The 27,534-nt window shown below is 38.5% G+C and overlaps 1 protein-coding gene across 1 annotated transcript in view; it reads left to right on the forward strand.

Moving 5' to 3' along the window:
- kcnh5b (potassium voltage-gated channel, subfamily H (eag-related), member 5b) overlaps nt 1–27,534 on the forward strand; it is a 204,068-nt gene that overhangs the window by 141,586 nt on the left and 34,948 nt on the right. The window contains exon 12 of the mRNA XM_085442102.1: nt 6,421–6,617. Coding sequence (XP_085298228.1) covers nt 6,421–6,617 — 197 coding nt within the window. The remainder of the gene's footprint in view (nt 1–6,420; nt 6,618–27,534) is intronic.

The following is a 27,534-nucleotide window of genomic DNA, read 5'->3' on the forward strand; positions in this document are numbered from 1 at the left end:
ATTCACTCATGTTTTGTATTTTAAATACGTAACGCCGGTACGTGTATTCCATCACTCCCCAACACTGCAAACAGAACAGCATTCTGTTTCATCCTTTATGTAGCAGGTTTGTCTGAGAAACTTGGGACAATTTAATTCTAAGTATGATATCCAGCAACACCGTCAGACAAAATCTGGTTTGCCCCAAGGACAAAACTCCTAAACACAAGCTACACAACATAGTCTATGCTGTGCAGTGTAGTGAAGAGTGCTGAGACATCCACATGGTACAAACCAAACAGCCACTCTACAGATGCATGGCACAACACCTCAACAGCTACCTCAACAAGTCAAGACTCAGCTGTATATCTGTACCCGAAGAAGAACATTCACATTTCTGACCATTAAGACAGATGGTTTGAGAGACGAGTAAAGGAAGCCTTCTGTATCTACTGTAAACAACCATCATTAAACAGAGAACGACACCACCTGTCAACCGCCTACAATGCAGTCTTGAGATCCCTTCCCAGGTGCTTAAACCCTCTCAGACCTTCAGGTCACCTTGGTTACACTTCATAAAGCTTGTGCTGTGGACATATTGCTGTAACCAGATGCAGCAACATTCTCTATTTAATTAGCTAATTATTTTAATTAATCATCTTATTAGAGTAAGTAGTGCTGATTAATACCTTGTTGGTCATGTTGGGACTTTGAGGCAGTTCAAGTTCCTGTTGTTGAGAATAGAATGAACTTAATTATATCTTCACTAGAAATTATTAATCATTCATATCTACAGCATTTCTACAAGTGGACAGTTTATCTGCGGCAAGGCCAGCATGGGCTTCAAATGGTAATAGTGGGGCTTCTAATACAGTAAGGACCACTAATGCTGCTGTTGGAGGATATCAGTGTCACTGCAGCTGTATAACTATCTCCACCTACTCGGTTCAGGATAATGGGCTGACAGTGGTTACAGCAGCATCAGCACACCGGTTCTAAGTACCACCTTGACATGTATCTTATTGGACTGCCATCAGGTTGAGCAGCACTGCTAGATAAAGCAATAGAAGGGCACATCCACCCACAGGTAATTTCTTTTTCTGCTGATGGGGGATACACATATGTCAGAACGTTAACTGTGAGTTGGTGTTTGTAAAGAGAAGAAATTCTCCAGTGTAATTCATTTAGAGCAAATGCATTCATCTGCATAAATACCACCGGATAACACCGGATAACACCGCATTTGTCTCAGTGACACTGATGCCTAAGAAAAGCTGTGATCTGTTTTGATTCTTTTTTTTTCTGGGTTGTTTATGTTGGCTAAGATTTGGCACCCAGCAAGTCCTGTTGGATTCCAGTGGGATCAAAGATGTATTATTGTACAGTGTGTCACAGAGGGTCGGGATAATATGGGGGAAACAAACCTTGGAAGTAAATTCAGCAGGGAGGAATTAACATCTGTTGTTTTCTCTGCCAAGGCTGTTTCAGCATGGGGTTCCTTAGTGAAAGATCAGAAAAAAACAAGACTGTTTTCCCCAAATTGAACATTTAAAGCACTCAGACTATACTGACACAGATTCGGGATGAGATGTGATTGAACAAGTAAACTAGGTTAATATGAGTTAGAGGGTAGCTTGTTTATTGGCATTCTAAGATCAGGTCATGCTGAAATGCGCTTCACATTCATTTAATTTACTGACCTGTGATTGATTTGTCTCTTTTCTTCAGCGTTTTCAATGATTTTAGTTTTCATGTTGAAATAAAGAAAGAAATAATAATAGAATAGAACCGCAGCTTCCTAGGGAACAGGAAAGGGAACAGGAAAGTAATGTTCAGAGGTCCAAGCAAAGTTTGGACACACTCTGATTGAGTAAAGTTTATACAGTGGAAATACAAATCAAGCACAGCTCAACCAGGGCAAATGGGTGCTAATTAATCAACAAACAAAAAGTTTAATTCATGCAGAAATATCCCAACCTACCTAATTATTCTATTTAAAAATAATAAAATGGAAGTGAGGCCCCTGACCCCATCTAAGTCAACAGAGAGAAAGATCTAACTCTTGGCTCATTCTCCAGGGAATAGCAAGAGGATAAAGAACTATAAAAAACAATGCAAAAGAATTCTAACCCTACCCTGAACTCTGTTTGTCTCACATATAGTTACTCACAAAGAGCAGAGATTGTTTAGGTGTTCATACTAAATCACAGCTGCCTTGAATGGCAAGTTGGCAGCCCTTTAAAAAAACAGAAATATATATATTCTGAGGGTGCAGCATAGAACTATGGCACTGATCCAATCAGTTGGTGACAGAAGCCAGAATGGAGAAGAAGCAGAAAGGGGAGGAAGGCAGGATGAGGAACAAGTGCATGCCCCAATCAGGAAAAGGTAGCACTCCTTCACAGCATATAAAACAGTCAAATTAAAGATTCTACAAGAGGAAGGAGTGCAACATCCCAGTGCTATGGTCGTACAATTTGTGGTCTGGCCTGAGAAGCCAAAAAGTTGATCACAAAAGCAAAGGTGGAGTAAAATGTGGGCTTTGTTTACCAGGCCATGCTGTAACATTTTCACTACCAGCCATCTGAATGAGCTGTTCTTGTGAGGGTTTTGTTAGTCATAGATGGTTAAATAATATCAACATCTGGATTGCAGAAAACAGAAAATCCTGAACTGTTGTTGAAGATTCTCTATAGTAGAGAAAACCTGTCCAAACAACATGAACAAATATTAGAACATGGTAGTCAGCTGATTTCCTTTGCATCATCTCAGATTTTTGATGCCAGACTGGCAGACCAGCATATGATTGATGAGGGCAAGAAAAATGCAATTTGCAATCTATCTGTTTAGAGAATGCTAACTGTTAATTGCCATTTTAGGGTGGTTCATGATTTTTAGCCTCTAATGTGGTGGCTGCTACTACCCATCAGCTATTTGTTTCAAGGCCTGCAACTTTTGCTGTCACCACTAGTGACACTAATTCTTAAGATTAAGGGTGTGGTTTCATTAATTAACAGGTTGCAGACACAAGGGGCTTGAGACAGTTTTCTAATTAGAGCTGCAGAACACATGAGTTTTCTATGGGCAAAGGTAGCCAATGTGGGGCCTGTAGCAATTTTGCCCTTTTGGATCCCCAAGAGGAAATTCTCTGGGTACCCGACGGTGGGCTTGCTCAGAGAAAACCCTCTGTGGCTGCTTTGTGGGTTAGCCCATACAGGCCCCATAGTAGTTTTACCCTGAAGGTCCCCCATTACAGTTTTCTGTGGGCAACCCATAATAGTCTTGCCCATAGAAAACCTATATAGCGACCCAAAATAGCCCGTTGCAGGCTACTGTGGGCACACATTTTCTGCCCCAGATTAAAATATATGCCGAGCTATGACATAGACTCTGCAACAAAGTTTATGCTTCAGTTTTGGTGAGTAAAATTTTAGTACTTTATTAGTCTGTTACTTGCTACTTATTAGCAGGTATGAATGCAACTTTCTAACAAAGCTTATCAGTGTTTGCTGATAACTTAAGACTTACACTGTTAGTCCAAAAATTATAACCTTTGGCTGCAGTCAAAAAGATAACATTTAGGCTTTAAGACTGCATATGAGAGTTGATTATTTCTTTTTTGCTTCTTATCTATAGTCTAACACTGTACACCACTTTCCTTCTTGCAGACAGGCAGAATAATATGAAGGCTTTAGATGTGTTTGAGTGATCAGGAGTATTGCAGAGCCTGGAAATGGGGGTTATGGCCCCAATGTATCCATCTTCATCCATCTATAATCTCATTGTACGCGTTAGATTCAGTGCACACATTGCCACCATCTTCAGCACCCCCTGGTCCGCGTGACCACATCCACATCCAGACTCCTAATTGGCAAGGAACTGTGGGTCTCCAGGGAGCTCATTCCAGATGAGTCCTGCTGCCTGAGCCTCTGTTGGATGTTCAGAAGGAAATGGAGGGAGGGATTGTCAAGATGAGATTCACTCACTCACACACCCACAGTGGCATACATGCTTCGTTTTGCGACTGTATGTTGGAAGCAGTATACGCGTATTACTCAGCGTGTTGTGACAGCTTGTGGACAGCGTGGACTGCTTTTTGTCACATCTTATCCAGGTCAGCTGTCAGAAAAATGCTGAGACGATAGTTGTGGCAAGTTTGACACAGATTTGAGTCTCGTCTTCACTTTCTTGAGCTCAGAGTGCACAGATGTCTTCTGGGAAAAGTCATGCAGAAGCACCATTATATTCTGTATGCTGCCTATTTAAGATATCTTGATTTCATAATGGGTCATTTTTAAACTATTTTTGTGTTTTATAACTTCATTTCTTTTCATATCAGGAAACACAGTGGGGTTGGAGCCTTTTTGGAGTCAATTGATACACATTAATTTTTTGACTATCAGGCACCCATTGAATTCATCAATCACAAATATTTTTTGATGACATGATGTATTCGTTCGTTCCTATAATTGTTGTTCTCTTCCTGTGTTGTTATTATGACAACAAGCATGGCACTGCTCAGGAGGTGCTCACAAGTGTAAATATTCATTCATCTGCTATACATATATACGTCTGCTATATGTCATCTGCTTCATCATCCAGAAGGTTTTAGCTGAATTTTTGTTTATTCACTAGGTCATAACTTTTTTAAGATATTTTTTAAATTCTGCTGTTCTTCAGATATGTTCCTACTGTATTTTTTAAAAAGATTTTAAAGACTTTATGAATCTCCTAGAAAAAAAAACAAAGGTTATGTAGCAGCCTCGTGCATACTCTGTCATGCTACTGCAGTTGTTTTCTGTGTGTGTAGGTATTTAATAGTTTTTTAAAAAGTACAAAAAACACAGGTAGTGGCTACAGTAGACACGTTTGCTCTTCTCTGCGACTGGTTGGCAGACCAACCACTGCACAAGCAGGAGTAGCCTACAGAGCAGTTGCACCACATGATTTGTACACTTGCTCCATCTGGCAATAGAGGCAGCTAGATGGGCTGTCTGTAGCTCACCCAGGTTTACCAACAGTGCCAACATGCTTATAAAGCACTTGGAATGCTCAAGTGGAGTAGAATAGGGCTATATAAGAACCATCTACTGAGCATACACGTCATGGATGGTGAACTTTCTATTTCCAAAGACTAAGTGCTTCAAAGAAATTTGCTATACTTCAGACACATTGATCAACACCCAAGGGTGAAGCAGAACTCTATAGTCAATGTTTCAAAAAATATTTTTTCTGGTTTCTTCTATGGTTTATTAGTTATCTACCTGGCAACATAACAGTATCCATACCCACTACATGCCAGCTGCCATCAACTTTTAATGATGAAAATGGTTAAATCAGCAGGTCTATTTGCTATGGACTTGGCCAGGTAAAACTGTTGCTAAGGAACAAAGCGTAGACTGATAGAAGAAGAAGAGTGTGGTTCACACAGAGATTTAATGTCATTCTCATTAAATATTAATGTATTTCTTAAATGACATTTCCATGCTGTGTGACCATTTAACTCATGTAAACTCACACTTTGGTGGGTGGTGGTAAAACACAGAAATATGCAGCAATGGTATATGTGGCTCCATATCAGACATCGACAGGGTTGTTTGTAGACATACTCAGAAATTGCTAGTAAATCACTACATCTCAAGTTATACATTACAAGCAGCTCTTATAGTATATTCAGCCTCATTCATTCAGGCCTAGTGACAGGTGTAGTGAGTCATAGTTGCCAGAAGATCGCAGACAGCTCCCCAGTCCTATATGACTGTGGTCTACACTTTTTTCTTGCTTTCTATGAGATACTTTTTAAAGGCTTCTATATTTTTTCAATTAAACTAGAGATGCACAAATTGCAGTTTTATCGGCCGATTGTCATTTACCATTTTTTGTAAGTGTGACCTGCGGATACTGTATTTTGCCAATTATGATTTTCTTTGTATGTCCAATAACTGACAGCCTATACAAAGAAAAGTCAGGTTTTCTTAAATGCAAATTTGTGTTTGTATAATAAAATAAATTATTAAACTTGGACCTTTTCCCAACTTGCAAATTGCAAAATAAAAAGAGCCGCTGTATACATACATAGATTTATTTTTCTTTACCAAACAAAAGCAGACACAACAGATTTATATAACAAAACAAATCTTACATGATTTTCCAGTTTCATAGATAACAGGACAGGATTTCTTTTTTTTTTCCCCCACTTCTTCTTAGTGTGTTCGTGCTTGTAACTCATTGTTGGTAAGCATTTCCAACATTAGGCTGTGCTGTGCCACAGCAGCAGGAATCTGAATAACTTGTGTAACTTCACAGTATTAATTTACTGAATGTGTGGGGCATGCAGGGCTTGTTCTGTGCTTTACCTCAGCTGTCATCTTTGTAAACAATTGATGTTGCGATAGTTGTCACTGATGAATAAAATGCTCTTCCTGTTTACTGTGTCCTCAGGAAAAGGTGACGTGTTCGGAGATGTCTTTTGGAAAGAAACGACTCTTGCACATGCGTGTGCAAATGTTAGAGCGCTTACCTACTGTGACCTCCACGTCATCAAGAGGGAAGCTTTGCTCAAAGTTTTGGAGTTTTACAGTTCCTTCGCCAACTCTTTCTCCCGCAACCTCATCCTCACCTGTAACTTGCGCAAGCGGGTAAGGCATTCAGCTCTTTGTACATGGTACATAAATAGTAATAATAACAGACATCACTCCACTTTGCAGTCTGACAAACCTTTCTTGCTGCTTTCTGTGTAGGTGGATGTATTTATGACTTCTTCTCACATCACTGACAGTCAGATTGTTCTTTATTTGACTTCACAGTTGGTTTTAGAAAAAACCTATTCTCTAAAGCCAACTTTAGAATGATTTTTTTAGGTTTTCAGATAGTTAAAAGGAAACAGGTAAAAATGAGCCTAGATACTAAACTCCTCCAGTTCTGCCAAGAAGAGAAGAATGGTCAAACATTCAGCCAGAATTATGCAAAAGCTGTTGATGGCTACCAAAAATATCTTGTTGAGGTGCAGCTTTCTAACAGATAACCAAAGGTTAAATGTCCAAGGGTGTATGTATGTATGTATTTGACCCTGTGTGTGTGGATTAGGGAAAATCCAAAAATAAACTCAAACTTGTAGAGTTTATTTTGGATTTGGATTAAGTTGTATGCTGTAAATCCTTTCACCCTGTAAAAAGATCAGTTTAAGAGATCATTAATAGCCCGAAATCACCATGAGTACATGACCACAACTGTGCATAGACCCATCAAATAAAACAAATAAAAAACACATAAAAAGTTTGGGGATTTTGTAAATTTAAGCAAAGTAACACATCTACATCTTTACTTCATTAATAAGTAGACAGTATTGTTGATGCACTGACGCTGTTGTGACAACAACCGTACTCATCAGTGCAACAACACAATTGACTCATAGTTTTTCAGGCTTCGCTGCTGTTGACAGGGTCAGTAGTAGTGGCACCTAAATTTCGTATTTAGTCTACCAACCCAAGCTGTCTGCTCCTCTGGCCAATAGCATCAAGCAATGACTGGACTTCCACTCCCTGCAGAAAGCCAAGATGATGTAGATTAGAGAGCAAGATCAGATTATCATGCAGGTTGGTTGTTGAATTACGTCTGTGCTGTAGCAGTGTCTGCTGATGCTAGATACCAACACAAACATGTCACGGTGACACTGAATTTTTAAAACAGTCAAGTAAAGAGAAGCACACAGCACTGCTTATGTACTACAGGGGGCATTCTGTGTTGTTGCAAAACAACAGCTCACCTTTTTACAGTAAGGTTTTTTTTAAAATATTACAGCTTTGATACACTTTGACTAACATGATATATCTTCAGTACAACTTCCTTTGCTGGCACAGCCATGCTCTAGTGACAAATATATCAAAACACAAAGTTTGACATTAGTAGTCACGAGTCCCCATTTGAAGGTTCTGGTAAATCTTGTTTTTATGTGACAAGTCTGCGTGAGATTTCTTGCTTTTGAAATATCAAAAACATTGCAACTGGAAAAACGATAAAACATTCAAGTTCAGGTGTCATATACACTACTTTCTACACAGCAAATTCTGGTCTTTGGAATAAACTCTCAGGGAGTTCAGATTAACTACATTTGAGTGTACATGCGTGACCATCGAATGAACTCTAGTGCAGAGTTAGAGTAACTCTTTTCCGGGAGTTGATTTTTCAACTCTTTATAGGAGTTAAAACTAAACTCTCACGGAGTGAAATTTCTACTACCATATAGAGTAAAATTTAACTCATAACTAGAGTTAAGTTTGATATTAACTCTTTTGTAGTGTTACTCATCAATTGAAAAAAGTTTTAGGTTTTTGGTGCAAATTACTACAAAAACACAATAGTGATTATTATGAATGTATGGATTTTATTTATCAAAAATAACATATTCAAATATGAATGCTGCATGGATTAACATACATTCTGTGTAACAGTACTGTAATAGCATAATATCCACCATTATTGGCAGCTAAACAGTTGAGGTCAGAAAGGCCTAACATTGGGCAAAAAGAAAAAAAAAAACAGAATTAAAGGAAAAAAATGACTACAGAATAAGCACTTCTTGTAATGCAGTGTTAACGTGAGGAAGACTCTGTAAAGTCTCCATCAAGCCAACAAATTAAGTAATGCAACTCTCTCACAGAACATAAAATTGTGAATCACACCCATATGACATTTGGGCATCAAAACATTTGAAATGTCTTACTTTCTCCCTTTCTAGGACCAGTATCTTCTTAAAAATGGTTTCATTTACCTGAAAAGCAGGACACTGATCATGGAAACACGTTTCATGGTTAACATGCATAACAAAAACAGAGAGAGAGAGCGAGAGAGAGAGAGCAAGTCTTATTACACACTACAGTTGCAGAGCAAACTACATGAAATACTATATTAAATTATTTTTCTCTAATCTGTTTTATCTTCGTGTTTAAGCTTTTTCAAGTAATGGCAACTAAAGAGTCAAGTATAAGTCAATTAAGTACTGTATCTACATTTCTTTCATGTATGCTGTCCAATAGAGGCTGAACCATTTGAAGTCCGGCATCACTTGTGTCACTGCTCTGACTGCTGGTGGTTGAGACAGACAATGTATCTGTTAGACTTGGAGAGGAGGGCTCTTCCACATGTTGCTTCAGGACAGTCAAATCTGAGGGTGACAAATAAAAATATTAGAATACAAGGTATATACAATCAAAAACACAACACAACAAAGATACCATTTATGCACACAGGGCCAGTAAATTGCACGGTTTGATTAAATTATACTTTCTCCCAGGAGAACAGATGGTTATTTTGTATTTTATTATGGTAATATAGTGATCAAGCCTTTAAGTTGAGTTTGATGGCTTGTTGGATGCTGGTGATAGTGAGAATGAATCTTTAGGCTGGTTAGCTTTCTAAGCTTTTTTACTCACTGTAATAGTGACTAAGCAGTGTGAATGTTCAACAGCAAGTATTTTAATTTCTGATGCCATGCTTTACTTGTCAATTTCATGCAATCAACTCTAAATCTAGAACACATTTGAGCCAAAGCTCTATTTTCTCTGGAAAAGTGGGATATTATTTGGAAATTTGGAAAGTTTTGACGTTCCAAATAAGAGAAAAGTATGGCTCAGCTGGGGCTGAATTCATTAAAAACAGATCGATACAGTTGAGCAAATTTGACTTGCTAAATATCTTATAAGTTTTCTAGTGCAGTGTGAGCAGACTTGTAGCCTCAGTGGTTTTATGGCCACAGACATGTGTTTTTTGCCTTTTTACCAGAGAAGCATGATAATTTCTGATACCATTGCTCATCTTTTGTAAAACTGTGAAGCTTCAAGCAGAAGTTTCACAGCCACACATGAGGCTTGTTGTTTAGGTTTTTAGGGATTTCTGTGCTCTCTCTCTCTTTTTTGAGAGAAATTTGAAAGTACGGGCTTGCGAACACAAGTCCTAATCAAACACTATTCTCTGCCATTCTGGCGCATTTTCTATTTTTTCTTCACACACATCATATTGTCTGATTTTCTTTCATAACAAGTCTGTTGTTGTTGTTTACTTGTCGTGTTTCATATTTCATAGTCCCTCAGCTCAGTAGGGTTTTTTTCCATTTAAGTGTGGCTTAAATGTGATAAATTATACATACAATACAGATAGCCTCATTGTGTCCTGCACCCTTTTGCCCATTTTTACTGACATTCAAACAGGAAATCTTGTCTTTCTCTGAAGCAGGTTTCGCTGCAGTTTGTTTGTATTCATGTCTTTGAGTATGTAGTTTACCGTTTATTGATGGCCACATGAACACCTTTTATTTTGTCCCTTAAACCTGCATCTAGAGTACATGAACATGTTGATGTATATTGTAACTAATAACACAAGACATTTTGTATTTTGGATAATATGTTTACCTTTTAACCTTTGTATTTTTGGCATCTTCCCACCATAATAATCTATAATACATAGTACACTGTCAGTTGTTGTTTAAATATGTATGTATGTATGCAATTCAATTTTATTTATATGCGCCAAATCACAACAACAGTCACCTCAATGCGCTTTATATTGTATGGCCCTAGCTGAGCCATACATACAGAGAAAAAAACCCAACATTCATATGACCCCCTGTGAGCAAGCACTTTGGCGACAGCAGTAAGGAAAAACTCCCTTTTAACAGGAAGAAACCTCCAGCAGAACCAGGCTCAGGGAGGGGCGGGGCCATCTGCTGCGACCGGTTGGGGTGAGAGAAGGAAGACAGGATAAAAGACATGCTGTGGAAGAGAGACAGAGATTAATAACAAGTATGATTCAATGCAGAGGTTTATTAACACATAGTGAGTGAGAAAGGTGACTGAAGAAGAAATACTCAATGCATCATGGGAGTCCCCCAGCAGCCTACACCTATTGCAACATATCTAAGGGAGGATTCAGGGTCACCTGGTCCAGCCCTAAATATATGCTTTAGCAAAAAGGAAAGTTTTTGGCCTAATCTTAAAAGTAGAGATAGTGTCCGTCTCCTGAATCCAAACTGGAAGCTCTGCCTCCCATTCTACTTTTAAATACTCTAGGAACAACAAGTAGGCCTGCAGTGCGAGAGCAAAGTGCTCTAATAGGGTGATATGGTACTACAAGGTCGTTAAGATAGGATGAGGCCTGATTATTTAAGTCCTTAACAGCAGGATTTTGAATTCAATTCTGGATTTAACAGGGACCCATTTTGGATTAACTGAAGGATTTTCAGGGAGTTTTTAAGACATCCTGATAATAATGAATTTCAGTAGTCCAGCCTAGAAGTAATAAATGCATTAACTAGTTTTTCAGGGTCACTTTGAGACAGGATACTTCTAATTTTAGAGATGATGTAAACATGTGGGTGAACATGTTTACATCCAAATTCAAGATATCATTAAGTTGCTTGAAGACGTTTCACCTCTCATCCAAGAAGCTTCTTCAGTCCAGACGCTTTTCTTTGCAAGCTCCTTTGACTGATGCTATATTTATTCTGAATTTCAAATTATGTTGGAATGTAAACCTATCATATGTGCCTTTTACTTCTTTTATTTGTTCAATTCTTTTTCTTTACCTGTAATTTATGTACATGCAAATTGCTTTTAAGCAATAATTGTTATTATTGAAAATAATGCTGAAAATAATAGCAACAAAATTGTTATGTTTCTTGTAAAATAATCATTTCTTATTGAAGATAAGTTTGGAGGGTGAAGTATACAAACACAACTCTTTAGGAAACAGTAAAAAACTAAACAAACCATTATTGTCAGTCTATTGCAGGACATAGAGACTGACAACAATTCACTCCCACAGTAACACTGATGGCCAGCGTACAAACTCCAAGCAGAGAGGCCCCAGCAGGTTGGCAGATTTAAACTCAGGACTGTCTTGATGTCAACCTTTCACCATTGCACCCCTCTAAACAGAAACTCCACCCAAATACTTACTGAAAATATAAAATTCCAAAATGCAAAAAGACCTGTAAGCTAAAGGTCTATCAGAGGCTTTAATCCTCTTCATCTAGCTGCTCCATCATCCTATACCTAGCATCCACTTCTGTCACACCAGCCATCTACATGTCTTAAAATACTGTAATTTAAGAAATTAATTAGTTAATGATTTGGCAGTCCATCTATGACCTTTGACTAAATTTAGTTTATCACTTGACATTAACTTGTCAAAATATGAATGAGACATAGTCATTGCATATAAACTTTCCAATTTCTCTAATTAAAATTCTGAAATATCAGAGTAATGAAAAAGAACTACTCCATACATTTGAAACCTACAATCACGTGACAATAATGGGATTAATGTTGTGTGTAAAGCTCACCAGTATTCATCGTGGCTCATCATGTTTTAATAATTCATGCGCATACCAAGGGTCAATTGAATTTCCTATGTCTTCCTTATAATTACATTTTAATTATATTAATTTTGTTTAATAATCTGTTTCTACCAAATACTATTAAGTCTCTGGGCAAAATATTACTTTAAGAAGTGAAAAGAGAGGAAAAAAATACATTTCTGGTTTTCTGATGGAGGCTGGAGCGTAATTTTTCTACTTTTCCATGTATACTTGTCCTGTCTGGTCCTTATGAACTGAGAACAACTCAGTTTCAGTTGTTATTTTAGTAATGAGTGCATGTCAGTTAGAAAAGGACATGATGCTCATTTTCATTGCATCCCCAGTGTGTGATTTAGGCTGATTATGCAGCAGCAGTGCACTAACAAATTGCTAAGTGAAGCTTTAAAAAGTAAAAAAGACCAAAACAAAAGCTTAGCAGAGCTTAGCTGCACTGGGAAGAAGTGGGAAGCAATCCCTTGTCTTTGGACGGCTCTTTTTCTAAACTGAGGTAATTGTAAAGATGGACACTTATTCGCAGTGCCCTGTAGGAATTTCACCCAGCGGTACCTTCATGTAAACATAGAGAAAGCTTTGCGGCCAGAGCTTTCTCCTCTCTGCTGTAGCTCGTTAGTTCCCAGGATGGTTGGCAGCTGCTACATTGCCGCAATGATGAAGACAAACAACTTCTGGAGGGAGCTAAGACTGGGCTTCTGGGACTGTGAGGAGACCAGAATATGTGTCAGCTCTAACTCGTTCTGTCACTCGTGGCTGGCTACCAATCTACGCCTGTAAGCACTTTACCTTCTCCCTTCAGCCCTTTCTCTTTATCATTCTCTCTTTTTCGCTGTCATGCTTTGACTTGAATTATATTTCCTCATTTTGTTGACTCCTCATTTTTCTTGTTCTCCAGTACAATATTGTTTGTTTTTGAAACTTGAATGCTAAAAGCTAAATTTTTGAACTCTGTGTTAGACAATACTCAGTAGAGTGCCAAACGTTTTTATTTACGACCCTGCTGGAGGGCTCAAGTACCTCGTTTGGCTTTTATACATAGATGTGTATTTCTTAATGGATTGGTTCATCTAACACCTCACCTACGCAGTTTGAACATGAGCTAATTTCTTTTTAAAATGCCTTCCATTTTGGCATTTACCTTCCAAATGTGGGATAATCCATTTAACTACAAAGACACGACACAAAGTCTCACGTCCCCCAAATATTTTTTTAAATTTTCATATCTAGTTGTACCCCTGCCACACATACCCCACCAAAGTTGACTTCAACTGTGTATGTTTGAACAAACTGCTGTAGAACTCATGACATGACACAATTGGCACTACCATTTCTAAAATAACTCATTTGGTAACCATTTGATTTTGATTTAGATGCTGTACAGTCAAGGAATTCTAGCAAAAACATTCAGATGAGATGAGGTTGCACTATAGCAAGACAAGGGGCCTGAAAACATAGGAATATAAACAAAGTTTTTTTCTTGCTTTGGTTGTTTTTGATTTTGGATGACACTTAAATTCAAAGTTAATGATAAGGTTAGTCCTATTAGCTGTGCAGCATGTCAAGACTGTGGATCTTACTGTTGTTGAAATATTTGCTATCAAACATTGGAATTAAAAACTGATAGTAAAACACTAGACTTTTAGTACTTTAGATTACCTTGCAGCCAAAAAGAGCATTTGATTAGCTTTGCTATGGCTGAGACTCTGCATTATGTGAGTTCAGGACTGGACTGGGACAAAAAATCAGCCCGGGCATTTTGACTAGAGACCAGCCCACCAGGTATTATAGGGAAAACCATAAAGCCTATGAAAACAAATGCTGTTGTGACAGTGATGTACACTATCTTGTTGGTATAACTTAAACCTAAAACCTTAAACGATCCTCCCTATTCTGGTATTTTAAACAGCACTTACCGGAAATATCAAACAACCTAATCAATAATTACATATACCCAACTAGCAGTGTTGCCAACTCCCAGCAAAAAAATAGGGAACCACCCCCCACCCTCTGCCTCATGATGCTTATTTGACGTAATCAACTTTCATTTTTTGCCAGGGTAAAACAAATGCACAGAAACCATTATTTTTCTACAGTAATTAAATAGATTCAACATCTTTCTTCAACAGAAGTGCAGACTGCACACATGGTGCCTTCCCAAAGGAAAAAGTACTATAGCTTACTAGGGTATATTAGACTTAATGTTTACTATATACAATAATGAATTTCTATACATTTTACATCAGATGATCACTTTGGTTGTAAGATTCAGATAATTATTTAAAAGCGAGACATTTTAAATGAGAATAAGAAAGAAAAGTATTTTTCTTTCTTATGATGGCCAGTGGGCTGATGGCCAGTCCACCTATGTGTGAGTTGGTGGGTCATGTTGAGGATAGACAGTTTGCCATTACAGGCTTTGTGGATTTCCAAACAGTTATAATCGATTTCCATTATTTAGATGACACCTTGGCCTCCTTTGTGATCCAAAAAGAAATGGAAAAATCAGTTTCTCCAATATTTGCCATCCACTTGATTAACCACTGGTCGTAGTACTTTTTAAAACACTGCACCTTTGACTAAAGCCATCAGTGTCATGCTTTTTTTCAATTGTTGTGTTTTGATGAAGTTTTTTTAAAAAAAATTGTAATCATTGGCTCTTGTGTATTACTGTCAGTATTTAGTAAATTTCCATCCTTGCTTGGCCCAGTCTGATTAGTTTCATTGGTGTTGTGTTCCACAATTATGTCTTGTATTCTGTCAATTCATCACCATCACTCATCAAATGTCACGGTTTGTGGAGACAGACCGTGCGGAGATGTGTGTGGTGGACCCAGGTGCGAACACAAGTGAGGATACGGGAGTGAACTTAAACAAAAGCGAGCCTTTTATTGTGGCTGATGATCATGAAAGAAACAAACAAGAATGAGGGCAGCACAAGAGCAGTAACTAAACAGAAACCTAAACTGCTATGGCTGGGGATACAAAAGACTGGGCATGGAAACACGGAGGGTGGGAACACAGACACAGACTGAATGAAACACAGAGACTAAATACACATAAGGGATGATCAAGGGAAGTGGAAACACATGAGGGGGAACAGCTGATACACATGAACCTAATGACAGGACAGGGAAAGTGAAACTACATACACTGACATTAGACACAGACTTTCAAAGTGAAACAGGAAACATGGGGATTAGACGTGACCTGAACTGAACATAACCACACAGACATGACAGGTAGACGCACGGACCAGGGAGACTGACTACAGGAGGAGATGACATAAACAACTAAGAAACAAAGGACTAAACAGCAACCTCGAAATTAACTAGATGAACTAAACTAGGGCACAAATGAATACCAAAATATATATAAGAACTCAAACACTGGGTCACAGACCCAGCCCATGACATCAAATGTGGATCACCTAGTTGATCAACCTGCTGCTGCCTCTTCTGTAGATGACTTGTCTGCTTTGACTTAAGATTTGGCTTTTGAACTTTTACTCGCTGTGTGTCTTGAATTTGGGTCCATTTCCTCCAAGTCATTAAAGAGAGGTTTAAATTGTCTTTTTTATCTAGATGTTTTTGAACTTTTGAACTTAAAAATGATATATTAACAATTAGAAAGGCAGTTTAAGTGACCCTGAAAGGGGGAAGATTGTTGGTGCCAGACTGGCTCACCAGAGTATTTCTGAAACTGATAATCTACCTGCATTATTCCACACAAAAAGAAAGGTCCCCCCTAAAAAATCTTCAGTGAGCAGCAGTTCTCTGCCTTGTTGATCCCAGGGGTCAAATGTGAATGGCCAGAGTGCTTTGAGTTGATAGGGAGCCCACTTGTTACAGCCAAGGTATGAAGAAACACATCATCATGCTGAACCTCAAGGCAGATGGTCTGCAGCTGCAGAATGCTGTCAGCTAAGAATTGGAAACTGAGGCTACAACTCTTGCAGGTTCACCAAAATTGGACAATCACAGAATGGAAAACCATCATCTGTTCTAATGTGTCTCGGTTTCTGCAGTGACTTCAGGTCATCCTCTAATAGCAACATCACAAATGGCAAATTCATTGCTGATGCTGCAGTTGCAGAACACACAGCTGTATTTCTCTCTGCATTTTTCCTTCGATATTTTGTGGATGTAATTGAGAAGTGTGTCGGGGAGAAAGGATTTTCGGTCACACTGGTCACGTCTACACGTTAAGCCAGCAGCTCAATACTGCTGAGTAATTTACAGCTAAGTCTGCAGTTTCATTCTCATTAAGATGCAAAACTTGCTGGGATGCAAATTCAGAGAGGGGGTTTCTTTCTGCTGATAATAAATATTTGGTGGTATTTTTAGGTGCTTGACTCTTTTTTTTTGCACAGTTGTAGTTTTTGATAAAAGGCTCTGCTGTCCAGATATTTGAAAAGCACCATAAACCAAGTGTTAAAGTGTACAGTATGTCTGTTCCTTTGCAATTTGACAGTAATTAGGTCGTTTTAGGTATAAACTAATATAGACAAATGATTAGAGCTCTAATAGATTGATGCAAGATATTGGACCTTTGGTGGCCGCAAGAGGCTATGAACCAGTCATGTTTCAACACTGAAGACATCCCAGTAATGTGACATGACTATAAATGCATGTTCATAGAGCAGACCATCGACACAAGATACACTAAAGCAATACTAATATTATATAGATGGATTTATATTATATTGTATATCTTGGACCTGATGATTCACAAACCAAAAATTGTGATTGTTGTTATCTTGTTGGGCTTTTTACATTTGCTCCACAGACTGGTTAGAATCAAAAAATAAATTATAATATAAATAGTTTTTTCTTTGCCTAGTATTGGGTTAAGACTACTGTAAATGACATCAAAACCATTATAGGCAGATCCAACAGATCTCAATAGTTTAAATTACAAAGAATAGATTCTTGGATTTAAAAAAAAACTAAACAAAAACACATCTAATTTTGTGTGATGAATCTTAAAAATTACAAGTTTTGTACCCCGATGTCAAAGTGGAACATATGCTCTTTAAGCAATTGCAGTCATCAAGTGTGATTGTATGTCTATAAAAGCAGAAGTTTTAGCAGTTCACTTGTGTGTAGCACAGTGCCACAAGGAGAGGATGTCCCAGCGTATTCATGACGGTCAAAGAGAAAAGACGGAACAATATGGCTTGTTGTAGCCTCTTCTCTCTAATAAACAACAAGGCAGCACAGTGCAGGTTTGCAAAGCGGCACAAAACTTCCGGAGCAATTGTGTCTTCATGAGCGTAGACCAACCAGTCGCAGCAGATGGCCGCCCCTCCCTGAGCCTGGTTCTGCTGCAGGTTTCTTCCTGTTAAAGGGGAGTTTTTCCTTCCCACTGTCGCCAAAGTGCTTGCTCATAGGGGGTCATATGATTGTTGGGGTTTTCTCTGTATCTATTATTGTAATATCTACTGTACAATATAAAGCACTTTGAGGCGACTGTTGTTGTGATTTGGCGCTGTATAAATAAAACTGAATTGAATTGAATAAAACTTTGTGGAACATACACTTAACCTTTATCTTAGACAAGACACGTAGGGTCTTCTGTGTGTGATGTGAACATACAGTAAATGTAGTAGATATTTCTGAATTGTTCCCCAGCTGCACTTTGCTATTCTGTGGCAATTGTTTTTGCCATGTAACCTACAACCGAGACTGAAATGAATTAGGATCCTGCGTTATCATAGTGCAGTTCTTGAGTTGTTTTTTAAAATCCACTCATGTTTTTCTGTGTGTTTTGAAATTAAGTATAAAGACTGCATGGAAAAATCATACATCAGAAAACAGGGCTGAGACAGAAAAGTGTGTGTACTGATAACAGAGAATGTAACTGTTCAATGAAAGGAAACAAGTGAATAAATGTGTCTGTGTGGAGTAATGAAGAAAGAAAACTCATCTTCCTCACATTAACATGGAGCAAACAGAAGTGCCAGCATCAGTATTCATCATTTTATTGAGTTATTTTATTTGTTCAAGCCCTGCTATCTGTAAGTCAGCAGAAAAGACTCAAAACTCTTTTTCACAGGGCCTTTAGCAGAGAATAGACACTAGGTCCTTACCTTCAGAGCAGATTAGACACTGAGGTAAATAGAGAGAATGAAGTGATGCAACAGCACAATGTGAGCCAGAGAGGGATGCAGCGCAAATGGGGCTTCAGAGTCATAGCATGCCAAACCTCAAGTCACCAGAGCTCTTATTACGTAACTACTTTGTAAGTGAGGCTCTTCTTTTTACTACTTCCCTAGGCTACTACGCCTCTTCACCAGTCTAAAAAGGATTTATTACCCTTAGAAAAGTGCAAATTTGCTGTTTCTCAGTTGCTGTTCTCAGGGCATCAGCGGGGTTTATTATTTCAAATCCCAACTTTGCAGCTTTGTCTTCATCAGAAAATTCCTCTGTTTTTTGTTAACTGGGGAAATGCTAATGACTCCTCATCACAGTCAGAAGCACCTTAATGGTACAGTGTGTGATTTTAGTGTTGCGATCACAAACTTTAAAGAAAACAGTTACAAAAGGCTGAACATATTTCTGCCTGTTTTGATGTCTTTTGACGTTTTAACTTTTTAATAGCAGCACCGAGTTGTTTCTTATGGGACGTGCAGTTCCTGTGATGATCTGTATGGTTTAATGCCAGCACATTTACCAGCATGACTTCTTTTAGTTGTTGGCTATTTTTAGCAGCAGAACCTACTGTGCACTGCCTGCTCAGCCTCTAACACCAGAAACATCAAACACTCTAAATACCAGCGTTGGACTGGCTGTGCCATTAAGTTTAAAGCTTTAAAGATACTTCTTTGTGCCCCACCTGGTCTCGGATTTGTTGCTAATCATGTTTATACGACCCAAATTAAATGATAAATAATGAAAGATTTGAGTAAAATGTAAAGACGAGGCTAAACCAAAGGAAGATCCACCTTAAGGCACACACCAAATAAGCTGATGCTTATGTGTGTTTTTGGTACTTCCTGCAATTTATCAGAATATATTTAGATACAATTTTTTATAATAAACCCCTTCACATTTATTAAAACCACCTTTTAATAGTCTTGAGAAAGGTTTTTATTCTGGTTAATAAAAAAAACATATATTGCTAGCTTGACTTTAATTGTAAAAACCATAAAAAAATGCTTGTGTACATGCTAAATGATTTGATTTCACAAAGTAAGTGCACACAAACAGATCTGATTACACAGCAGAAGGAGCTGGCTGCAGCTGACTTGGTGTGTATCTTCTTTGAGGTATTCATCCTTGTTCTGCAGAATTTTGGGAACATAAATAAACAAATAAACAGGGCTCGTAAGTGTGTTTTTTTGGCGAAGTGGGGCTGTTAAAGGCGTCTGCTGGGAGGCTTAGCATGCTGTGCTGGGTTTTTCGGGACAGCTTGTATGCTGGGAGGGACAGACTTAAGGGCTGAAGCCTGCAGACTGGGAGGCTTTTACCAGCCTTCAATTGGATTATTTATGTGACCGAGAATAAAAAGCGGATGGGCCTGCATGTTGAGTTAGTGTGTGCCTGCCTGTGTGTGCCTGCACTTCCTTTTGTGTGAGGAAGCAGTTTGACTGTGCAGCAGCATGTGTGCATGTCACCGACACTTGTCTAACCTTAGCGAATAAAGGAACTGCTGAGGGGATTTTTTCCAAGACCAAAAAAACATCACTGACTGTGCACACACAAACAATTACAATAAACATGAATCAAGTGCTGTGATCCAGTGCATTTATCAGTGCAGTGTTAAGCCTCATGTTTCCACTTCTTTACTTTGATTTCAGTTTTTTTAACTTCAAATAGTGCCAAATCACAACAACAGTTGCTTCAAGATGCTTTATATTGTAAGGTACAAAAAACCCACAATAGATACAAAATTTTGATATTTTACTGATATTTTAGAATCAAACTACACGATGGAAACAATTCCCATCAGTGTCATATTGGTTCATTAATTCATCGCAGTAACTTTAACTAAACTAAAACTAACCACACTAAAAATATATATAACTGTGATTGCATTACATGATGAATTTGTATTTTATTTTACTGTATTTTTTTCTCCTGAAGTGACTCGGATCTCTTTCTGTTTTGACTTTAAACAAGCCACTCAGATTTTAAATCAGTCTCCTGCTTATATTTATCTTTTATTCCATGTCAGCACCTTGCAGCTTGGTCAAACCTGAGAGAGCAACAACCACAACTATGCAAATTAGATTGATATCTATGGAGAAGCTTCTGATGATGTCATTGATGGTGTTCTTTAACATATTCAGCTTACACACTCAGCTTAGCTTTGTTCATGCCAAAGCTGGATATGTGACTTACAAAACAGGAGTTACTGGTAAAGAAAAAATGGTTTGGTTCAGAACCTAAAATATTACTTATGAACTGTTTTTTTATGTGAGACAAGACAAATGTGCTCCACAATTTATTATCAAAACGTTTAGAATTTCAAATTAGTTTTACAAGGTGCCATGGTGCCTCCTCTCTCTGGCTCAGAGACAAAAGGCTGCTGTGTCTCTCTCTGCTCGCACTGGAGACCCAAATGAACAAAGAGCCCCACACCCAGACAGTAAATGCTTTTTATTATGTGTGATGAACAGGATACTAAGGTGATTGGTCAAAAGTTGCAGGAAAGCCACAGTTCTCGTTATTTGGCTGAGATCCAGCACTTCGGCTCACGTTTCTTCTTCTGCAACTTTTGCAGGCAGCACTCCCGTTTCCCTGGCAGCCATCTCTTCAAGTTAACATGATAACAAACTGATCATGAAGAGGGGTTTATTTCTACTCTCACTGCTCATCTGAAAGCTCTTCCCTGAAACTCCAGGCAGTTTATGTTAGGTACAGATTATAATCTGCCTGACTTGTCTGCTGTAAGGGAATTGTTATGTAAAAATTTGGCTTTAATAATGTAATTTAATTGATATGTACACCTCTGTTAATATCTTGACTTTTTTCAGTGCATTAGAAATGTCAGACCTTTCATTTTTAAGATGAAGAATTTTAATATTTCATATTAATATTTGAACATTTTCATAATGTTTTGGAAAGCCAGTAATTATACACAGCCAACAGCAGGGAGAAAGCTATGCTGTTTCTGTTGACAAAGCATTCTGCTGTATGGAACAAAACAGGGAGAGTGAGAGACATCTGAGATCAAAATAACTAAGAGAAGCTCAGGTCTTTAGGTCATCCCTGCTGCACATGTGTGCTCTTGAGAAAACACACCAGAAAATACCCCGGCTGTTTGTGTTCACTGCACATTTTGCAAAATATATCTTATGACATCCCATAAACAGATGCACAGAGATGATCTGTTGTTAAGCCTTTTCAGTTATACAAAAGCATTTGTTTTTAAAAACTTACATTTTTTCATTATATAGTCAAATGTTTCTATAGACAATTCCCCCTGGGTTAATGGTATTCTGGGACATCTTATATTAGTCTAACCCTGACTATCACCTCACAGTGTTACAATCTAAACTAGGCTAAAGCCTTGTTTGGTACTATAGTTGGTTCCAATTTTTCACAGCTAAAAATAGCAATGTAGAATGTAACTATGGGCTAACTGGCATATTGTGAGAGGGAAAGAAGCTGCAGGCCAAATCTCAGTTTCCAGGACAGGATATCTTCAGGCTTTGAGAACAATTACTCATTTCTCACACGATCTCTGTTTCCAAAGTCAGTTAGTATGCTATCATTCTCCAAGATCCGTATATATATATATACACACATATACACACACATATATATATATATATATATATATATATATATATATATATATATATATATATATATATATATATATATATTTCACTGAATGTTTCACTACATATGCGTACCAAACCGTAAGCAGTGTATCGAACGGTTCAATATCGATACGAGTATCGTTGCACCCTTAGTACATACACACATATATATATATATATATATATATATATATATATATATATATATATTTTTTTTTTTTTTTTTTTTTTTTTTTTTTAAATATGTATGATACTGAATGTTTCACTGAATGTGACTGTGTAAAGTCATGGTCTCTACTTTCTTTAGGCCAGCACTGTTTTTAATTCAAGTGCTCCTAAAGAGGCTGGCTTTTTAATGGAATTTAAATGTTTGTGGACAGGACTGTCAGAATGAGACGAATCGCTGTGTGTGTCTTTGAAAGATGAGGGGTAAGGTTGTGGGTAAAGAAGGGTGTAAGTGCAGATATGTTATAAAGATGTCTCTTTATCCTGCCATTAAGACACTAAAAGGAAGTGCATTTTCCAAAACAAGTATTGGAGGATAGCCAACAGAAGACCATTGAGGTGTAAAGGGAGTTTGGTGGCTGTGCAACAGTGAAGCTAGTGATTGATTTTTGAGTCTCACAGGACAATTTAGTTTAAGGAAAATTAGGTTGTTGCTCTTTGGATTCCTTTCGCTTCCAGGTTATTGATCCCAGAAATCTGTGAATATCTTAAGTCCAGCATGGCTCATCAATTTTTGACGTCCTCTGGAAACAGATCCATTGTCGCTTGTGCTGCTCAGAGCAATTTGTCCACCATTACCAGTGGAAGTGAGAGAGTTTCAAGCTCTGTTCTTGGATGCCTCTTGCCAAAATGAACAGAACACATTAAGTAAATTTTAATTACCGTCCTCCAATGTTCTTTAGGTATACTATATCTACATCATGCTATGATTGACCAGTCATGCAGGGGTGAAAATGATCACATGTAAATGTCATTTAATCCGATTTCCAACCCTTTATTGCACTTTGGGGATAGCTGAGAATATTTTTGGAGAAACGATCTATTGTATGACGGCCAACTTTTCACTCCCCCGTCCTGTGGTCCATTCAGAATAGAATGTAAAGCATCACCTAACTGTGGTCAACCTCAGCTCTTGCTTGTTTTTATGGATTTCCAGTTGGTTTTTAGTAGTTGCGTCATTAAAATTGGTAGAGACACTCACCAGTAGAGTTTCAAACAGTTTAATTCTATTGCCCAGCTTTAGCAAGAGTATTTTTGGACAAGCTAGTCCATCTTCCTAATGTGAATAAATAGAAAATTTCATTTTGTTCAGCATTTCCCATAATTATACCTTCATTTTGCCCCGATGGTGGAGGATAATTCTCATGGTAAATAATGTAGGCACATATCATGGCTATAAGCAGAGCAGAGATGTTCACAACTGATTGAACATATAGTTTATTCTTCCTTTGGTGTTTAAAATATGAAAATGTACACGTCCTGTATTCAAACGCGTGCATATTGTTAGTAGAAGTCATAGCGACTTTTTTTTCCTGTTATGTCTCCTGATTGCTGTACAGGAGAGCCCCTTTGTGCAATTGTGTGCCTGAGCGCTCATTGTAGCACAGCACAGTGCATTAGTTTAGTGTGTGTTTGTGATTGTCTAAGGTTCGATGGGCAGAAAGTCTGCAGGAGCATTAGGGACGAGGTGCAGCGGAGAGTAGAGCAAGTCATCCATGCACACAGTCTCATTTTCTTTCTTCTTCCCTGTCTGGTAAATAATGAATTGTTCAACTTAAGAGGAAAAAGAAGCCCATTTTTTCCTCTCCTGTGTGTCTGTCTCCAGAGAAGTAAGAGCTACATTAATGAAAGACGAGGGAGGATTTTCTCTGCGGTCTAGCTGCTAGAAATGAGAAAAACTAACATGCTTTTAAAAGCAGAAGAGTTAGTAATAGGTGTTCTTTAAAGTATTTTTTTTTCTAATACAGTAGCAATAAAAGCCAATATGTGTGTGTGTGTCTGTGTGTGTGCGTGTGTGTGCTGTTATTACCCTTTGAGTAGTTTCTTGTAACTGCTAAAACAGTTATTAGATGAACAATTATTAGAGTGATAGGTCCAGTAGTTACAGCAAGTAGAATTTGACATGTGTCTGTTTTATAACTTTGAAATGTATTTCATTTTGTTTCTGTTCATCACTTTGTTTTGTTTTGGGGTTTTTCTTCTTTTAAATCTCCTCTATAAAAATTGTCGATTAATCAGTGTCATCATTGGACATGTACTAGAGTATAAGTGTTGGTCTTGATCGCTACCCTCTGACTTTTGGTGAAGTCCACCTGTGGAAAGAATATGCCACAGAGGAAAATGTTAAAAGAAACAGCTGAAAATAAACAACTACCTGTTGCAGCATGTGCCAGCACTCTGTTGCTCAACATGGTTCAAGTTAGAGGACATTCAAAGTCCAAAAGGAAGATATTCTGCTCAATGCCAGCTCCATGTCCTTAATCTAGGCATCTAAAAGGGTAATATTTGCTTTATTGGAGTTTAAATAATCCTCATGGGGGCAGTGATCTTTCCTGGTAGTCTGTATTGTCTCGTTCAATTCCTCTTGTGGAGATCGGTGATGGCGAGGTGTGCTTTGGTGTTTCTTTAGAATTAATTGTGGGAGTGTTGCAGAGCAAACAATCCCACGTGAGGCAAAACCTGCTGTGTCTCATGAACCACCTCACATAAAGTAAACACATCACTAGGCAGCTGGTAACATGTGACTGTGTTTTTCTGGAGTCCCTGTGTGCATGTTTGGATGTAGTTTCTGTGTTGGTTCCCCCGTGGTGGCTGCGTGGCAGGGAGATGACGGCCACAATTAGGATTTCTTCTCCTCTCAGTCCCTCAGGGCTGTTTGGAATGTGGCTGAGAGACAGAGAGCCATACAAACAAGCTATAAATAGAACAGTAAATAAAGGCCATAGTACTGTAAATACTGTACATGTGATACTATATACACTTGCCCAAACACTATTTGTGTTTGGGCAGGTTCAGCAGTATCCTTTTGTAGTGATGCTGGCACCTCCTGATTACATTTATTGTGTTGTACAGTGTGCTGGTATAAGAATTGATAACACATACGAAATGATACATCTGACACAATTGTACAGGATACAGAGAAATATTTACATAGATTGATTGCTGGAGTTTTACCCCTCAGGATAAAAGGCTGATGGCATATTGTCGTCACCCCAGGCGGTGTGGACAGGCGGTGTGTCACGAAGTGGGATGGACTCAAGCGCAGACAAGGCAGCTAGAATACAGTTCCGTTTATTACTATACAACACCAGGTGCAAATATATACAAGTGAGAGGGCGGGGGGAATCCAGGGCACAGGGAAATCCGGGAAAGGAGCTCTTCACACACGAGGGACTTCACAAAAAACACAGCACACCAGCAGCCCACACACCAAGGGTTCCAGGGAAACGGAATTCCTGTTTACAGACAACAAGTAATTAATCCAAAGGGTCAGCGATACGAAAAGGCAACAAGAGACTAGTACTCCGGAGCTTACTACCGAGGTTACTCATTAGTCCAGCGACAAGATGTTTCCAGCCACTGCCTTAAGTAGTGGATGAGTTTAGGCGATGAACCACAGGTGTGTGATTAACTCCAGGTGCGAGGGCCAGGGGCGGGAGCCCGCAATGAGCTCCGCCCCGGCGAGACACGGCAAGCGTGAGAGAGGTAGATGTAAACAAGAAACATATGTAGCCAACCTGAGTCAGCCGGGCAGACACGGGGACCATGACACGGTGTGGACACCCAGCTTTGTGAACACAATAACTCAAGAAAGACATGACCTAGTATGTCAATTTTATACCATAAGTGCATCTGTTTAAAATCTTGAACAAGCCAGAATTTCAGTGACCTCGACCTCAAGGTCAAGTTTTCTGAAAATCCTGGGAATCTGATAATTCAAGAAGAAAGCCACCTAGGATTATCAAATTGATTCTTGACATATCTCCAGTTAAAGACTTCTTAATGAAAGTCATGGATGGTTGAGAAGCTGAAATATAGTTTATTTTCTGTTAGCCTGATCACGGTTGTAGTGGATTAAGTACTAGAATGCTTCACTGCCACACAGTGCCACTCGCATATATCCACATGCATAATTCTAAAGTTATGCAACTTACTTTCTGTCTGTAGAAATTTGGCATATGATCAAATGTTCAACAGACTTTGTATGTCACATAAATATGTCTCTTTTAAATCTCTGCCTGTCTGACCATCTCCGTCAGCCCCTATGTAAGGGATATGCATTGGCTGAGATTCAGTCTCTCTCACATTCACAAACACAATTATTAATTCATTATTAATAAGGGTCTCTCTTGTATGTAATATGATTTACAGCTTGCTTTGTGTTGATGAAGTTAACCAGGTTATCATTATGAACAAGTATATGCGAACTATTATGTAATTTTCCTGAACCTTTTAACAAGGCTAATTCAACTCCCAGCTAAAGGCAATGCTCACATCAGTGGTAACAGATATTTTGGATATGAAAAAAATGTTTGGTTGGCAAGAGATTCTTTGTTTTTTCTTGTTTGTATGTTTTGTATTTAAGGTTATGTATACATGCGGTAATCTTTCATGAGATTTTAATTTAATGTTTACAGTGTGTGTAGATGTTTCCCTGCTATTTAAGAGACTACATTTGCTTGAAAAAAAGAGATGAGCTTCTTTTCGTCCCTTAAGTCAGTAAATTCTACCTCCTCACGTTCTTGTTTCTGCCCAGCAGTCTCTCGATCTCGCTGCTGCTATTTTTAGAGGCTTCATGATATGAGCTCCTTCGATGCCTGCCAGAACAGAGCTGTAATGTCCCTCCCTCACTGCCGCTTCCTGTCGGTTGCTCTTATTGTTATTTCATTTTCCCATTGACGTGGGATCGCGGTCGGATCCAGCCCAGGCAGACGTGCGGTCCGGTTTGGATTCCTTTATTCACTCCGCCTATTGTTGTATGAGCCAATTGAGCATCTATCCATCATGGTGACTGCTGCTGGTTTGATTTTGTGTGTGTAACAAAAAAAACACAACTCAACAGAAAGAATTTAATCAAGTGCATCCACACACACACACACACACACACACACACACACACACACACACACACACACACACACACACACGCTGAGGCATTCTCTCTCACACACAAACACACACACCTAACTTTTACTTCAGCGCTCTCGATTAAACTTCCCACACCAGCCTGATCTCTGAGTTATTACTCGACTTCCACCTGTCATGGTGGCTCCTGGTGCTTGGTCTCCAGGGGCCTCTTTGAAATGGCAGGGCAAGGTGTGGAAAGGAAGCAGACGCCTCAGTTGTCTATTAATGTGATAATGCTGTAAAGTCAAAGTCAATCTGGGACTACAAAGATTTTAATTTATACGAG

The sequence above is a fragment of the Copadichromis virginalis genome, linkage group LG19, assembly GCF_057382275.1.
Source record: "Copadichromis virginalis isolate Kocher_CV1m ecotype Utaka linkage group LG19, C_Virginalis_male_GT1.1, whole genome shotgun sequence".
In the NCBI taxonomy this organism is placed as follows: Eukaryota; Metazoa; Chordata; class Actinopteri; order Cichliformes; family Cichlidae; genus Copadichromis; species Copadichromis virginalis.